This window comes from Bos indicus x Bos taurus, chromosome 11 (genome assembly GCF_003369695.1).
Source record: "Bos indicus x Bos taurus breed Angus x Brahman F1 hybrid chromosome 11, Bos_hybrid_MaternalHap_v2.0, whole genome shotgun sequence".
NCBI lineage: Eukaryota > Metazoa > Chordata > Mammalia > Artiodactyla > Bovidae > Bos > Bos indicus x Bos taurus.
In genome coordinates, this window is record NC_040086.1 from 103,696,886 (window position 1) to 103,712,152 (window position 15,267).

Genomic DNA, 15,267 nt, shown 5'->3' on the forward strand with positions numbered 1-15,267 from the left:
CTGGACATTGGTCCAGGCAGTGATCCCACACAGGCCAGCCCCTGAGGTGAGTGGAGGGTTGGAAATAGTCTACTTGCTGCCTTATGCCTGGAAGACTTGGCAAGCACGAAGCCTTGGGCACGGTGACCAGTGGAAGTCTAGGGCAAACCCAAGCTGTTCTCCCCGTCAGGCACTTCACCTTCTGCTTGCTACCCAGGGGGTTTTCATTTTATCTGTGAAGCCCAGGGTTAGCCATTCTGGGTTCATGCATCCTTTTGCTTCTGGAAAGTTTAAAAAGCACATGAAAATATCCGTCTTCGTCTGCGATCTTGTTTGTGTCCACGTGCGTTACTTTCCTTTTCATGATGGGGCACTTATCTGAGATCTTGGCTTTATGCTGGGCTCCACCTCTGGCTCCTGGCCTGTAGGACCTGTGGCTGATGTCATGATGTCCCAACCCCAGACGGCCGGAGAGCCGACAGGCTGCCCCGGCGCGGGCTCCCAGCGGCCGCTCTGCTCCGGGCTCCTTTCCGGACGGGCCCCTTCTTTCAAGCTCAGCCTCCCACTGTCTTCTGTGGGCTCCTGTGCTGGGGGTGGGGGAACAGGAGCGGCGGGCGTCCGCCTAGCCTCAGAAATGGGCTGTTTCCATCTTTCGCTCAGCAGGTGTTTCTCCGTCTGTGGACACAGTGGGCTCCACAGTGGCCCCGCCCGAGGGGAGTCTGCGGTTGTCAGGATAACCACGGGCGGCCCGCCCTCGATGATGGAGTGCACTGCTCCTGGCTGCTTCTGGGGCGACCTGGGGCAGGCAGGCCCTGCTCCGTGCTGGCCTCCATCCTGCCCACACACAGCCCCTCCAGCAGGGCGGGAGCTTCCCACCCTTTTCCGGTCAGGACCCCTTGGCAGACGCTGCCAGTGCCCTCCCCAAGGCCCCTCAGCCCCGGTGCCCAGGTTCACCCACAGCTGCCCTCAGACGGCCAGGGGCTCTCTCCAGGGCTCTCCAAGCTCGCTTGGCCCCTGCTCGGGACAATTGAGTGCTGGCCCAGGGGCTGGTCAGTGAGGGTCCAGGCTGTTCCCTCACCACGTGTGGACATGAGAACTCAGAACTAGAGGCTGCAGTCGGGAGACGGTGTGGGAACCGCTGGGCCTCTTGGGGGATTCAGTTCAGTCGCTGAGTTGTGTCCGACTCTTTGCGACCCCATGAACTGCAGCATGCCAGGCCTCCCTGTCCATCACTAACTGCCAGAATCTACCCAAACCCATGTCCATTGTGTTGGTGATGCCATCCAACCATCTCATCCTCTGTCGTGCCCTTCTCCTCCTACCTTCAATCTTTCCCAGCATCAGGGTCTTTTCAAATGAGTCAGTTCTTTGCATCAGGTGGCCAAAGTATTGGAGTTTCAGCTTCAACATCAGTTCTTCCAATGAACACCCAGGACTGATCTCCTTTAGAATGGACTGGTTGGATCTCCTTGCAGTCCAAGGGACTCTCAAGACCTGAGAGATTCTCAGAGAGGGGCTGGCCCCCCGTCAGGTTGTCAGGGTACCAGTCTGAGCCAGGTCCTGGAGACCAGAGACGGGGGCAACCTCCCATTCTCTCCAGCTGTGTCACCTCAAACACCTGCGCTCGCCTCCTTGGTTTATAAGAAAACCTGACACCTGCTGAGCACCCAATATGCTCTAGACTCCGAGTGACCCTTACCACCCCGAGGTGGGGCCTGTCTGGTTACGTCTCTGCAGCAGCAGAACCCAACATTCTCCAGGCTGTACACCCAGCCCAGGACCTGCATCAGCAGCCTCCAGTGCTGCCAGGGGTGGCCATATGCCCAAGCATGTGAGCAGGATAAGGGGGAGTGCTGTGTCAGCTTCTGTGTCTGCTCAAGGCCTTGATGGCAGGAGCTCTAGCAGCCACCTTGGACCATGAGGTAACTACGAAGAGGGAAGTATATGCTGAAGATGAGAGGAGTCTGGGGGTGGGGGCACCAAGCCACCCTGCATCACTGCCTCTAGACTCCATCCCCATAAGGGAAGAATAGGTCTAGGCTGTACTATTCTGACTTTCTCTGGTCACAGGCCACAGTTACCCTCCGGAGAAACTGTGTTTTATCTCCAACATGTATATATAAAGAAACAGGCTCAGAACATGAAGGACACACCCAAGTAGCAGGGCTGGGGTTTGAATCCCATCCAGAGGAAGAGATGGCCACCTCTGAGAGCTGCTGGAGGGGTCACAGGACGCTGCACAGGAAACCTGTGACCTGGGCCAGCCTGGAGACACCTGGTTGGTGGCCCAGCATTATTATCCCTCCAGACCCCCAGCCTGTGCCTGAGGCTGTCACCCCAAGGCACACGTCTGACCCAGGCCACCACCCCTGGGCCAACAGTATTCAGATGGGTAGAACCTTCTGGACACAGACAGAGGAATCCAGCCACGCCCTCCTCCCCAGCACAAAAGGCCAGCCACTCCTGCAGAAAAGAACTCAGGTTTATTTGCAGTAGAAACCGTGGTCTGAAAAAACCTATTGGCAAATGTACAGTCTGTCTTCTGTTTGGGGTCACCGCCAGCAGCAGGACCCTCAGACCCCTGACCTGCATGCATCGGGCTCCTAAGGGTTCACAGCTAATCTCAGGTCCCAGCTCCGAAGCCCCCCCAAGAGGTGGTCCGTGTCATGCCGAAATTACCCGCATCCCAGCCTGAGTCCAGTCCTCTCCTTTCCTGCTGCCAGCAGTGCGAAAACTAACCCAACTGAGACGAGTCTCCAGACAAACAAAACCGAAGCAGAACAGTCACGAGAGCCAGGCTTCCACACGGGGTTCTCTGAGAGCCGGGCTCCCACGCGGGGTTCTCTGAGAGCCGGGCTCCCACGCGGGGTTCTCTGAGAGCCGGGCTTCCACGCGGGGTTCTCTCAGTGTCGTTCGTTGCCACCACGCCCTGTTTCACGATGACCTCCAAATATACATTACTTTCTGCTATTATAAAATCTCTTCCTTATTATTCACAGATATATAATGGGAGCTTTGGAGGAAATAATTACAAACTTTTTTTTTCCCCTCTCTTAAAAAGCAAACAAGCCAAACCAAAAAAAAAAAAAAAACAAAAAACAACAATGAAACAAAACAAAACCCCAACAACAATAACAAAAACCAAAACCTTCCCGACAACTGTAAACACGACGAGGGCAGCTGGTCTCCTCCCCTCCCATCGTGGCTGGCGGCTGGGCCAGCTGAGCAGAGGCCACGTGCAAAGTGCTGGGTGCGCCCTGATGACAAGTTTCGGGTCTGCTTTCTCCATGAAAAATTCTTCCTCCCCACCCCTCCCTTGCCCACCACCCCAAACACAATCCTGTCACCCTCACTCCCCAAGCCTCTGCTGGCTGCCTTCTGCCTCCTGCTTGCTACACGCCCTCTGAGACCCCTCCCCACTTCCTCCCCAAGCCAGAAGGCTGCTGTGCCAGCCAAGCCTGGAGATTATGAGGCTGACCTCCGAGGAACCCCAGGGTGCTGGGTGGCCACCAGCACCCACCCCAGCAGGGCCCAGCCTCGGCAATGGCCGACCTTGTGCAGCTGAGCCCTGGGAAAGGGGGACCCACAAAGCCCAGGCTGCAGCAGCAGCTTTGGCACAGAGCTGGGAGGAGACAGCGTTGCTGGGACTCATGCAACATCCAGGCTGAGAGGATGGGGACTGGCAAAGCCAGCCAGAGGTCAAGGGCCAGGAGGAGCGAGGATGGGGAAGTCCAGGGGGTGGAGTCACCCCCAAGAGCACTTATTCAGGGCTGGCCACAGGCCCCATTTCACGGGCTGCAGGAGTCTTGGAAGACTTGCCAAGGGCTAGAACCAACATCTGTGCAAAGGCTGGGCAGACTTTCAGTGGCCACCTGGCAGGATGTGGGAGACGCAGCAGGCCCCAGCCTGCTCGGGGGCAGTGGGGGGTGGGGTGGGGCATCCTTCTGGAGAGGAGTGTGAGCAGCAGAGACCAAGTGAGCAGCAAACTCCATTTGCTTCCCGCCCTCGTCAGCATTTATAAACCATGTACCCACCGGCAGCAGGACAGGACAGACACACACCAAGGATTCTGGGCAGAGACAGTACCTGTGACTGGGGAGCAGGGCTGGCAGCTTCATCGTTCCTAAGGCTCCCGCCTGAGACAGGGGGCCTCCCTGGGGGGTCTCTCCACACCCCTGGTGCAGAGGGACGGGGGAGCCCGAGGGGCTGCACAGGCCCTGGCGATGACCCCTTCTGTCCCCAGGCACAGCAGCCTGCTCTGGCCCCTTCTGCTTCTCAAGGCCTGAAGCCTCCCCCTGGGAGCAGTAGGATGCAGGAGGGCTGAGGGTCCAGAGGCTGAATGGAAGGGGTCAGGGGAAGGTCCCCTCCGTGGAGCCCAGCCCTCCCTGGATGGCACCTGCTTTTCAAACCCAAGCTCCTGAAGGCCATCTTGACAGGACAGGGGCAAGGTGAGCTCTGGCCTCAGCTGTCACCCAGAGCCTGGCTCAGGATGCCACCCATGGGCACTCCTTCTCCTTGGCACCCAGGGCTGGCCCAGATTTTCTCTATGTACAAGCAGCGTACCCAGGACAGGCCACCAAGGGCAGACTGATGGCAGGACAGATCACATGTAGGTTCTGAACCCCCTCCCCATCCCCACGGGCTGTTGAAGACTGGAAGGTTGGCGGGCATTTCCCCTCGAGTTGCAGAACTAGAGACAGACTTCATCGCTGGAGCAACTCTTCCAAGAAAATCCGCGAGTCCTGTCCGTGATCTTGCTGTCACTGGACGCCCTCCTCTTCTACATACGTTGAAGGAAACCAGCCGACCTGAAAACAATGTCAGACTCATGTAAGTGTTTGTGTGAAGAAAGTGAAAGTTGCTCAGTCATGTCTGACTCTTTGCGACCCCATGGACTATACAGTTCATGGAATGCTCCAGGTCAGAATACTGGAGTGGGTGGCCTTTCCCTTCTCCAGGGGATCTTCCCAACTCAGGGATCGAACCCAGGTCTCCTGCATTGCAGGTGGATACTTTACCAGCTGAGCCACAAGGGAAGCCCGAGAGTACTGAAGTGGGTTTCCTATCCCTTCTCCAGTGGATCTTCCTGACCCAGGAACTGAACCGGGGTCTCCTGAATCGCAGGTGCATTCTTTACCAACTGAGCAGTCAGGGAAGCTATCGGGAAGTGTGTGTGAAGGATGAGGGTGAGTGGAGGCTTGTGGAGTTGGGGGATTCTTTAAAAGGCTGTTGTTCTAAGGCAGGCCTGTCCTGAGACAGGCCCTGGAGAAGAGGAAAAAACCTAGCAGAGCCAAGGCCCAGGGGTAGTGATGACCCTGGAATGCACCAGCCCCAAGCAGCTCCAGACAGCCTGCCCACCAGCGAACTGCCAGCAACAACAAAAAGTTAAACCCTCTCCAGAGGAAAACAGCATCCATCCAGAGCCTCTGCAGTGCTTTATGCATGAGCTTGGCATTTAATCAGGCCCAAGTGACAGAAGCTATGATAAAACACAGATGGCAGAGGCAAATCTACAGGGAATCCAGACACTGGGGTCATCCGTTAGGAAATGTAAGTAACCCCCACTTGTCTGCGTCAGAACACTGACGAAAAAGCAGAAAATCTTACCAGAGAACTGAAATCAGAAATCAAATAGAAATCCCAGAGCTGAAAACATAATGATTGAAATACAGAGCAGAAGAGACAAAACAGAAGACACTGGAGGGTCAGCCAACAAAAAGGAACGAGATGGGAAACCAGGGAAATGGATGAAAACCACAGAGACCACGCGAGTCACACACGGGCCACGGGGGCTGGCGCGCTGCGGGCCACGGGGTTGCAGAGTCAGACGCAGCTCAGGGACCGAACAACAGCACGGTGGGAAAGACTTGCGAGCAGAGCCCCAGAAAGAGAAGACAGAAAATGGAGCAGACAGAATAGCTGAAAAACGTCCAAAACAGATGAAGAATGTAAAGCCACACATTCGGAAAGCTCCGCAAATCTCAGAGTAAATACAGGAAAAAAAAAAAAAAAAAACACCCACAGGCACATTCTGGTAAAACTGATGAAAAGCAAAGATTTTTTTCCCCCCACATGGAGCCCCGTTTCTTGCAAAGGAACCACCGTAAGAATGTTGACAGACTTTTATACAGAAATGATGGCAGACTGGGGACGATGGAAAGACATCCTCAAAGTGCGGAAATAAAAGACCTGCAGCCTAGAACTCTAGTTCCAGTAAAAATACTCTGCAAAAATGAACTCAATACAATAGCTCACAGAAAGGAAGCAGGTCTTGGTGGACAGATGGCTGATTCTTGGGGCAAGGGGCGGGAACAACCAAGTAGAGACGTGAAAGCCTTTTCTTTCAGTAGAATGCCCACCAAGAAGTGTCAAAGAAAAGACAGAAGATCACTATTTTCTACCACGATAGAAATAACTGAATAGGCAAAATTAATCAATGAATGATAAAACCAGTAGGTGAAAGTTTGATGAGGAATAGGCTATTTATCTGATTTCAAAGTATTATCCTGCATGTTACTTATTAATTACAGCTCATTTATAGTGCAGAAACTCAGCAGATATCACCTGAACCAAGTAATCAAGTGAAGGCCCAGGTGTGTGCTTATGAAGCTCCAGGTGCCTCTCAACACTTGACAGCTAGTGGTCCCAGCCCTCTAGGTCAACTGCCTAGAACTCAGTGGCCTCATAGTTCTGAAGGGCTGTCAGATGGAAACAGGGTCAGACCCAGGGGTCTCCAAGGGCAGACAACATGCCAGGTGAAGGCAGACCAGTTTTCTCCACCTGGCAATGGAACGGTGAGTGACGGGAGCCAAGTCTGGCCACATCTATGGGCAGCTGCAGCCCCCCAAAAGCTGGACGTTTCCGAATCAGTGGTTTGTGGAGCTCAGGTACCCTGTTGGGTGAATGCCAATGGAACCGTTCAAAGCCAGGGAGGCCAGACCGGGTACCGGGATAAGGAGCCACGGGTCTGAGTCGCAGGCTGCGTGGGGACACTATGCATCCCTTCCCATATCAAGGTGTAAACGGAGTCTTAAGGAATGGCAGGAACCCAGTGACGGCACCCAGGCTCTGCTCTCAGTCCCGAGGCAACCTGCCTGCAAAGAGGGTCGGGCACAAGCACGTGACTTGAAGACTGCACCCAACATCTATCTCTGCCTTCACCACGATGGACCCCAGAATAGGGCTGAGTACGGACACAGGGTCAGACCAGCCGGGGTCCAGATCTGAGCCAGGAAGTCGCTTCCTCACAACGTGACCCCAGCTCGCGGAGCCTGTGGACACTAAGTCTTCCAGGCGAGGTCAGAGGGCACAGGGTTGGGCAGGGTGGTGCTTGGTGTCAGCCGGAGCCCTGCCTCCCCCAGCCCCAGCGTGAGCTGGGGTCTCCGACTGGGGCCAGGGCCAGGCCTCCCCACTCACCCGGCCGCTGGTCTCGCCCTTCCACCAGCCCTGGTCCCCGCCGATGCGGCTGTATATCTTCACCACGTCACCTTCCCGCAGCGAGAGCTCCCGCAGGTCGCGGGCGGCGAAGTTGTACCTGGCCACGGCCGTGCCGATGACACGGGGTGTGAACACTGCTGGGGGAGATGGGCAGCGTCACACGGTGACGTCGGGGCCTCCAGGGTGGGGGTCCTCAGACTGAGCTGGGTCTCTCCCCCGGGGCCCGGCCTTGTGCCCGCAGAGGAGGCTGTCAAGCACAAAGACACCAGAGGGACAGACCAGGCTCCAATCCCAGGGCCCCTCAGTCCTCTGGGGGTGCCCAGGCTGCAGGCATGTGGGCCATGTGAGCCGCACCGGGCTGGAGCCAGAGCTTCACCACCCGCGCTGGGGGCCATCACAGCTCTCTGAGGGCCTTCCCACGTGCCCAGCGTCTGGGAAACACATGAGTGGACTGCAGGGTGACCGCTGCCCAGCCCCAGCTGTCACCCTGACAAGGGCCTGGACGTGGACCCCAGGGCACTGGTGTCCAACCCCAAACCAAACTGGACACCGGGCTGGACCAGCGTGGCCCGGGACCCGGGAGTCCTGATGGACAGGTGGCAATGGACACGACGGGGGGACGTTGCACAAACAGCTGCTGGGTGGGCTCTGACTCTGGCAGCAGCGGGCTGAGCGGTCAGGGCCAGTCAAGACTGTCCCTCTGCACCGAGTCCCACAAGTCCTCCTTACTGTTGCTGAGCGGGGCCCACCCCGATCTGCTCCCACCTCCCTCAAGGGGGCCGCTGGGCCGTTTGCTGCTATCAGAGGCCAAGCTCCCAGGAAGCAGTAGGGGGCACTGGCTGATGAGCTGGGGAGGGGTCATGGGGGTGAGCGATTCAAAGGCGAGGGCAGGGCCGAGCCCAACAGTGTCCACAGGAGCGGCAGCAGCTCCCCTCCCACCCCCGCCAGCGTCCAGCTTCCCTGCCCCGCCCCGCCCCGGCTGCAGTGGCTGTGGACACGGTCAGGCTGGGGCTGTGGGTCGGCTGGCGGCAGGCCGGGCCCCCCACGCCCCCAAGCAGCAGCGGTACCTGACCAGAAGGGTGTGGAGGAGCCCTGAGAAGCAAGGCCGAGGCCCTGAGGACTGAGAAAAGAAAAGTTGTAGGAAGCGCAGGAAGCTGCAAAGAGGCGAGAAAGAAGGTGAAAAGGGGAGCTGGGGGCATCCACACGCAGTCACAGGCAGCAGGGATTGGGGGGGAGCCTACCCAGGGCGCCAGGAGGGCAGCTGGAGTCTTGAGGCCCACCTGGGCATGGACACAGCTGCCCTCACCCCCGCCCCCAGCACCTGTGTCCTGGACCACCTCCTCCCAGCAGGCAGGCTGGAGCAGGGACGCAGGAAAGGACACGTGCAGAGATCCCAGCCTTGCGCCTGCACTCAGGAGGCGCTTGCTGAAGGGCCCAGCCCCGCACTGAGCTCAGGAGTCGCCCACTGAAGGCCTGGCTTCCTCTCTGGCCTGCTCTACCCGGGGTGGGGGGCCCTGTGGTTCTACGAGCCCCTGCAGCGGGACGAAGCAGAGTGGCTCCAAGACGGAGCCCCGGGCCCACCTTGCCTGTCTATCCAGCTGGGCCCTGTCTGTGCCAGGCAGCCCCATCCCCAAGTCGAGGTCCCAGCTCTGGCTCCCTGGCAGTCGGGTTCCCTGGGAGGGGGTGGGGGAGGGGGGTGGGGCACAGGGACGGATCTGGGGACAGAAGGGACCTGCCCCGGCTCCCTCCCCATGCTGACCTCCAGGCAGAGGCACCGAGGTTTGGAGCAGCGATTCAGAGCTGGCACTCCCGACCGGTCACACGGGGCTGCCCGGGCACCCTGGCTAGGCACGGTGCTGGCGAAGAGCTGGGGGACCTGGGCCACCCCTCCCAGGGGCGGGAATCGGGAAGGGGCTCGGGCCTAGGTCAGGGAGGTCCACCGGAAGCCTTCCTGGAAGGGGCGTTACCTGGGGAGCGGCTGGAGGCCCTGGAGGCTGTGCGTTCCCAGGCCTTGTACGGGTACTTGAGTGTGGTGTCCAGCTGCTTGAAGCTCTCCTTGAGCGAGTGGTACTGGTAGTACTCCACCAGCTCCTGCAGGATGCACGTGGCACTGCTGCCTCCGCCTCCAGGCAGTCCTCCCGGGAGCCCTGCCCTGCCTCTGCCCCTCCTCCTAGCCGCCCCCGACCTCAGCTCCCAGACAGGGGGCGGGGTGCGGTCAGTATGGCAAAGACTTTTGATCCTGCAATTTCTCTCCCAAACATTTCTAAAGGAAGAGCCGCGGGAAGAAGGCCAGGACGGATGGCCACAGACACGCCCTGCAACACTCTTCACAACAGGAAAAAATCAGAAACCCCCACCCACCCAACAGCAGGGAAGTGCTTCTAGAATGCACAGCATATCCACGTGACTGAGTGCCGTGCAGCTACAGCGGGGCTGGAAGAGAGAGGGCCGTCCCCCTGGTGAGTGTTCACTGTGCCCAGAGGTAAACTAAGGTTGGGTCCATGTGAACAGTGGCATTGTCTGGAAAAGGAACCCATAAACCACGCCTGGGCTCCACTCCAGGCTGGGGGGACTCACCCTGAAACAAGAACGTCAGGGTTGGGGGCACGTTGTGGGGCACTTTCCCTTTTACCGTGGGCTTTCCTGCGGCCACAGTGGGACGTCTGAGAGCCCACGTGCTCGGGTTAGACGGTCTCCACACACGCAACACGTGTGATTGAGCAAAGAAACACTGGGTCTAACTTTAAATCATTTTAAGGAGGACTGTTCATGTATTTATGGCTTTCTGGCTGGGCCGGGACAGTTCTGGGTGAGGCGGGGGCAGGCACCGGAAGCCCCGTGTGCGTGAGTCCGGCCGGCCGGCAGCCAGACCTGGATGCAGCCTCCCTGGGCCTCGGTTTCTGGCTCCCGCAGAGGCTCGGCGTGAACGCGCTGTGGGAGGCTGGTGACCCTGCTGTCCACCTCAGGGTTTGGGGGACAGAGGTGCTGACCTGGGAGCTGCCTTACCGGTCCCAAGGTGCCTTACAGACCAGCTTTCCTGGATCTTTCTCACACTGGAAGCACCCCTCGACCCCACCATAGAAGAGCAGCCCCTAGCCCAGCGGTGGGGGACACTTGCTGGGCCCTCCCCACTGGGAGCCTGGCCTGCAGGACACTTGCTGGGCTCCTCCCCGGGGTGGCCTCAGTGGGAGACCTAGGCCCTCCTCCCACCTTCGGGGATGGGCCAGTGGGAGCTCCCCAGGACCACGCACGTACCAAGAGGCTCTCAAATTTCTTGGCTTCTGTGATGTGGACCCAGCTGTCCTTCTCCACCACCTTAATGTGCTTCACCTCGTCGTTGAACCTGGCCAAGCACACGGGCGCAGTGGTCACTGCAGGCCGAGCGGCCCCAGCCCCGCAGGCCTCTGGGCTCACTGCACGTGTGCCGGAGAAAAGACCCGGGCCCCCGGCCCACACCTCCTGCTCTTTGCTGCTCCCTCTTGGCCCTCTCCCCCGCCCCAGCCTGGGCCTGCCTCAGACCGTCTGTCCATCCATCCACCAGGCCACCTGGTCTGTCTGAAGCCCAAACTCCCAGGTCAGCCAAGGACTAGGGCCCCAGAGCCCCACACCCGTCCTCCCCGCAGCCCCGCGGAGACGTCCATCCCAGATGTTGCTTGCTGTCTGCACTGGGGAAGACCCCCTCCCTGCGACCCCCTTCCTGCCTCCCCCGCCCCCGCCCTGAGGCTTCCGCTGCAGCACCGTTTGTAAGGCAGAGATCTGACCTCAGCCCGTGAGGCCTGAGGGGCGTGGCCTCACCCCAGCTGTGCCACTGTCTCCTAAGACTCTCCTCCTCCTCACCCTCGCCCCTGAAGGGGCTCTTCCTCAGACACACCCAGCACAGGCCCTCAAGGCCCTGGCATGGGCAGCGCCCTCAGCCCGGAATGCTCAGCCTCCTGCCACCCTCAGGACCCTGCCTCGTGTCCCAGATCTCAACTCAAATGTGGCCTCAAAGGAGAGCTTGTACCCCTCCCTTCCAAATACCACCCCGCCCCTTGCCAGCTGACTCCAAAGCCAAAGACATTACGAGTACAGAAAACCACACCCCAACATCCTCTAGGACGAGAGAGGCACAAATCCTCAACAGACCATCATTATAGTGACTCTCTCTCCATATGCACACCTATACACACCGACATACGAGAGGGACTTTACACCACGGTTAAATGCAACATTCCAGGAATGCAAGGTTGGTTTACCATCTGGAAACCAGTGGACGGAATAAAGAGCTGTTAAGTAAGCGTACGCAAGCTGGCCAGCCTCCTCCCCAGTGGGGCCTTGTGGAACAACCCCCACCCTGCTTCTCCTGGATTCAAAGTGAGTGAGCGTGCTCACCTCCCCCCTGCCAAGCTCCTTGGACAAGGCCCTTTGAGCCCCCCTCCAGAGCCCTGTGGGCCCAGCACCCAGAAGGTGCTCCGTGAATTCCCATCAGGTGAGGGACAGCTCTGCCGCGGACCTGCCATCAAGCCTCATGCTCCTCTGCTCTCCTGGAGCCCTGCCAAGACTGCTGCGGTGGGAGGCCCCGCCCACACTGGGCCACGCCTCACCAAGCCCATCACCCGTGGCAGGCACAGCTGACCTCGGCTCGAGAGCAGTCCTACGTGCCGGGTGGCCCAGGCCACGTCCAGCTGGAGGCCACTGGACAGCTGTCGCTTTCAGTGAACATCTTCAGGCGTCCTCTGGTTTTTGCATTTTAGAAAAACCAGTGCGTTGTTTTCAGGCCCAAACATTTGTGGGGCCTCTTAGAAAGGCCGTGGGGACCGAGGCAGGTTGTCCACTTGGGTGAGGGGTCTCATCTTCAGTTTCAACTCCTCCTGGTTCCCCAGATCCTGACCTGCAGCACTCCCACCTGGAGGTCCTCCAGGAGCCATTCTGTACAGTGGGACCCTGCCCTGGATGACCAGGGAATGACCACCTGCAGACCCCTCAGTAATGTGGGGGGGGAAGGGGGAGGTTCACACACGTGCACACACATGTGCACACATCCACACACGCACACATGTTCACACATGTGCACACACGTTCTCACGACACACACACATTCACACACGCTCTCGCGACACACACACGCACACACATGTTCACACGTGCACATTCACACATGTACACACGTGTGCGCACATTCACACACATGTGCACATTCACACACGTGCACACACGCTCACATGTTCACACAACACATGCACATACATGTGTGCACTCACAATCATGCACACTCACACGCGTTCACACGTGCACACACGCACACATGTGCACATTCACACATGTACACGCATGTGCATTCACACGTACACGTGTGCACACTCACACACGTGCATGCACACACATGCTCTCACGTGTGCACACACGTTCACACAACACTGTGTACATACATGTGCGCACACATTCACACATGTGCACACATTCACACGCACTCACACATGTTCACACATGTACACACACGTGCGCACACACGTGCTGGCCAGTGGCAAGTGCTCAGGTCATCACTGGCCCCCACTGCTGGGGCACCCATGCCCTCAGCCCCCACTGGGCCCAGACGTAGAGGAGGCTGGTGTAGATAGAGGGGAGAGCAAAAGCTGAAACGGAAGAATGGGAGTGGGCTGTATCTTCAGGACCTGGGTGTGGCCCCGCTGAGCTTGGTTCTTGTCTGCCTCTAACAGCCAGAGGCGCTCCTGCCTCCTACAGAAAGGGCCTCCCTGCTCCCTCATGTCGACGTTTGTTACTCACTTGATACCAGACTTCTGTTACTCACTCGAAGCACCCAGTGGCCCTGCCATGGACCTCCCCCACCCCTCGCACCAGCACCCACCCAGCAGACCCGAGGAGGGTTTCCCTGGACACAGACCACTGTGCTCGGGGCTCCTGACCCCGCTGAGGTCACAGCAAACCAGAGCCCTCTATTCACTGGCCCGAGACGCTGGTCCAGGGCGCATTCTGTGCCAGTGGCGACCAGCCACCAGTCAGCTTCTGTCCTTTGAAGAGGAGACAGGAGACCCAGGAGGGGGCAGCTTCGGGGCAGGGGGATCCCAGCCCCAAGGCAGTGGGCTGAAGCCTTTCATGCCTAAAGTGCACAGTGTGGGCGGCACGTCCCAAGGCCACACCCAGCAAGCCCAGGATCTGGTGGGGATGTGGACGCCCGATTCAGAAGGGCACTGGGGCAGGGGTCTCCCTGATCCCCAGCCTCCACGTACTTGATACTTATGGCAAAGCGCTCGGCCTCCGCCGGCCGCTCCCTGATTAGGTAGGTCCCGCTGGCGTGGGGTTTGAGCAGGTTGTCGGTCTGCTGCCTCTCCATATTTCCGGCAAACCTGGAGCAGAGGAGGAGACGGAGCCTTGTGTCACACGGCCTGAAGGACAACCAGCCGGCCTCTAACTCACTGCTTAAGAGCCTACTGGGAAGCGAGGCCACGCCCCCAGGAGGCGGGGCGAGGGGTGGGCGGGGCCCAGAGGAGACAGGGGCGGGGCATCTACGTGCCAGCGCACAGGGTCGAGAAGAGGGCCCAGACCCAGCCAGTCCACCTGGGTCTCGCCCTCCAGAACCCAGGGTCTGCAAGAGGCATTCAGGGAAAAGGCATTAGATCAAAATGTCCTTTCCAAATTCTTACTGTTTAGGAAGAAGAAAAAAACACAAACTGCTCACGTAGGGTCTTGTTTTGTGTTCTAACCCTTTGTGTCTGGAAGCTTTTCTCTCCATCTCTATGAAAATGAAGCCCACCCACAGCCCGTCTCTTCTCCAGAACAAAGCCTGACCCCATTCGCACCTCCCTGTAGGGCTGAGTTGGGACTTCTGTAAATGGATTCATTAGAAAACTGAAATTCTGTGCCTCAAGTGAAGAATCACAGGCAAGTCCTCCACCCTCCACATTCAAATGCAGTGAATAGTGTACTAGAGGGAACAGACCCTGGGGTCTCAGAGACACGGGTGTGGCGGCTGAGCCCCGGTCCCAGGCAGCGGGTGAGCCTGCAGACGGGGTGATAAAAGCTAGAGCCCAGGCCGACCTGCACGTGAGACTCACGCCTCCCACATCCACACACATTTATTCATCAAACAGCCCCACCTCTCTCATCAAGCACTGTGTGAGTAAATACAGTTATAACTTTTGGCCTTAAATACATGGCTCACATGGTGAAGAATCTGCCTGCAATGCAGGAGACCTGGTTTGATCCCTGGGTCAGGAAGATCCCCTGGAGAGGGAAATGGCAACCCACTCCAGTCTTCTTGCCTGGAGAGTCCATGGACAGAGGAGCCTGGCGGGTTACGGTCCATGAGGTCACTAAGAGTCGGACACAACTGCGCGACTAACACTTTCACAACTCCTTTTCTATATTTTATACTCAAGTAAGATCTCATTTAAAAAAGGTTTCCTTCTCCTAATGTTCTAACATGATGATCTATCTGTTTGTTACAGGGAAACAGCTGCCTGGGGTACAGAATATTCTCCCTGTTTCCCAGCGACTCACAGCTGAGAAGGGGAGAAGGGGCCGCGTGCAGCTGGGCTCAGCCACCCTGGAGACACGGGGGGCAGCCAGGGACCTCACGCCCCCAGCACGAAGGGGACCCGCTGACCCACTCACCAGGGGTATGCCGTGTAGTCCATCTCCCGGGACAGCGGCCGGCTGATGGGTGGCTGGCAGGAGAGAATGCTGGGGTCAGTGTCTCCCCAGGGACTGTCCACAGCGTGGGGACCAGCGGTTTCCTATCACCGGTGAGCTGGGGGGCCCAGCCCTGGCTCCCAGCACATCTGTGAACTCTCACCCAGAGCCACTGGCCTGGGAGGTGCCGGGACGCACCGTCTCTAGGCAGGTGCTCGGTGG

General features: G+C 58.4%; 1 protein-coding gene across 11 annotated transcripts in view; it reads right to left on the minus strand.

Annotated features, from left to right (window-relative positions):
* Positions 1 to 2,443: 2,443 nt before the first annotated feature.
* VAV2 (vav guanine nucleotide exchange factor 2) overlaps positions 2,444 to 15,267 on the minus strand; it is a 186,448-nt gene continuing 173,624 nt past the window's right edge. For 5 of the 11 annotated variants that reach the window (XM_027556839.1, XM_027556832.1, XM_027556833.1 and 2 more), the window contains 7 exons: positions 15,028 to 15,080; positions 13,644 to 13,760; positions 10,672 to 10,759; positions 9,384 to 9,507; positions 8,484 to 8,570; positions 7,396 to 7,553; positions 2,444 to 4,787 (listed from right to left, as the gene is read on the minus strand). In XM_027556839.1, the coding sequence (XP_027412640.1) occupies positions 4,740 to 4,787; positions 7,396 to 7,553; positions 8,484 to 8,570; positions 9,384 to 9,507; positions 10,672 to 10,759; positions 13,644 to 13,760; positions 15,028 to 15,080 (675 nt within the window). In that variant the 3' untranslated portion in view covers positions 2,444 to 4,739. The remainder of the gene's footprint in view (positions 4,788 to 7,395; positions 7,554 to 8,483; positions 8,571 to 9,383; positions 9,508 to 10,671; positions 10,760 to 13,643; positions 13,761 to 15,027; positions 15,081 to 15,267) is intronic. The other 6 variants (XM_027556831.1, XM_027556836.1, XM_027556837.1 and 3 more) reach the window with 3 other exon arrangements.